General features: G+C 46.2%; 1 protein-coding gene across 1 annotated transcript; it reads right to left on the bottom strand.

Moving 5' to 3' along the window:
- Positions 1–792: 792 nt before the first annotated feature.
- TM35_000041040 (uncharacterized protein) lies at positions 793–1,158 on the bottom strand (the record flags this gene model as incomplete). The annotated part of the gene is made up of 1 exon (XM_029022298.1): positions 793–1,158. A coding segment is annotated over one exon (366 nt), but the record flags the coding sequence as incomplete, so codon positions are not given.
- Position 1,159: the final 1 nt, after the last annotated feature.

Below are 1,159 nucleotides of genomic sequence, written 5' to 3'. Positions count from 1 at the left end.
CCTCAGAATGCCGATTTGCCTCCTCTTCTCCCACAGCATTATCAGCAAATTACAAAAACACATCCACCCAAACACAAGTCCTTTACTCTATGGTGTGAATTAGGAGGGTAATATCAAACATATCCCCTTCCACCCACACCACCACGTTTTTCTTTCTGTTCTTCGTGTTTTTTATGGATATTAATCCAATGGAACGGACCATCAAGAATAATACATAAATATAGATAAATACAATTTGTTTTTATATTATTATTTTTTACTACCGTTGGTCATGGGGAGTACGCATTGGTAATGAAATTACAATGGATCTCGGAGGTGGCAGAATATGCATTTTTTCGCCTCTCCGAGTCCCCTCAGCGGCCAATCCAATTTCCACCACTGGAGGGCATAATTGTTACTATATCTAGGGTACCTGCCACTCCTTTTTTAGCAGCATTCACACCAAGGTGCAATATGTAAAAGAAACTGCTGCTTATGGTACACTGATTCGCGCCCCAGGACCTTCTTGGATAAAGTTTTGTCCCAGTACGATTCTGCTGTTCCCGGTGCCGTATGACGTTTGTAGCTTATGAACCAGTAAACTCTCAAGAAAAGAATTTGCTGGCCCATGGCTTCCCTCAAAATAATAAGGGATAATGGGCATTGGCTCCAACTTTCGATGGCCAGTCGCCACCAAGGGAATTGCATTCCTAAGAACGCATGTATTGAAAAGAAAAATAAAAAGAATTTGCTTTTTAAGGAGACGACCTCCTTCAAAAATTTAGTGAGTGAGTTTGGTTTCCTTGAATAAATTCATATACCCCACCTTGACACCATATGAAGGCAGACCTCATTACCAAGGGCATGTTGGTGCAAAACCCCTCCCGAGGCGGCCACCCCAACCCAACCCATGGGAGGCAGAGGCCCGCAGCCAGAGCGCGACACGCGGCGCCGCAAACAAAAGCGCAACCACCACCAGTACATGAAAGCACAAATCACGACGGCAAAAACCAGATGGCGCGCCTGGCACCCCCAAAAAAAAAATACAGGGGTGGGGTCCAACCCCGCCACACGGACAAGTCCGGGAGGACCCGGGGCACCGCCCAACTCCACCAAGGCGGAGCAGCACAACGACACAGAGGCCACGAACGACCAAAAAAGAAGAATAAAAACCAGTAGA

This window comes from Trypanosoma theileri (genome assembly GCF_002087225.1).
Source record: "Trypanosoma theileri isolate Edinburgh chromosome Unknown TM35_Tth_4_V1, whole genome shotgun sequence".
Lineage (NCBI taxonomy): Eukaryota > Euglenozoa > Kinetoplastea > Trypanosomatida > Trypanosomatidae > Trypanosoma > Trypanosoma theileri.
The sequence above is the reverse complement of the archived record's forward strand: the minus strand, read 5'-3'. Positions and strand labels throughout refer to the sequence as shown.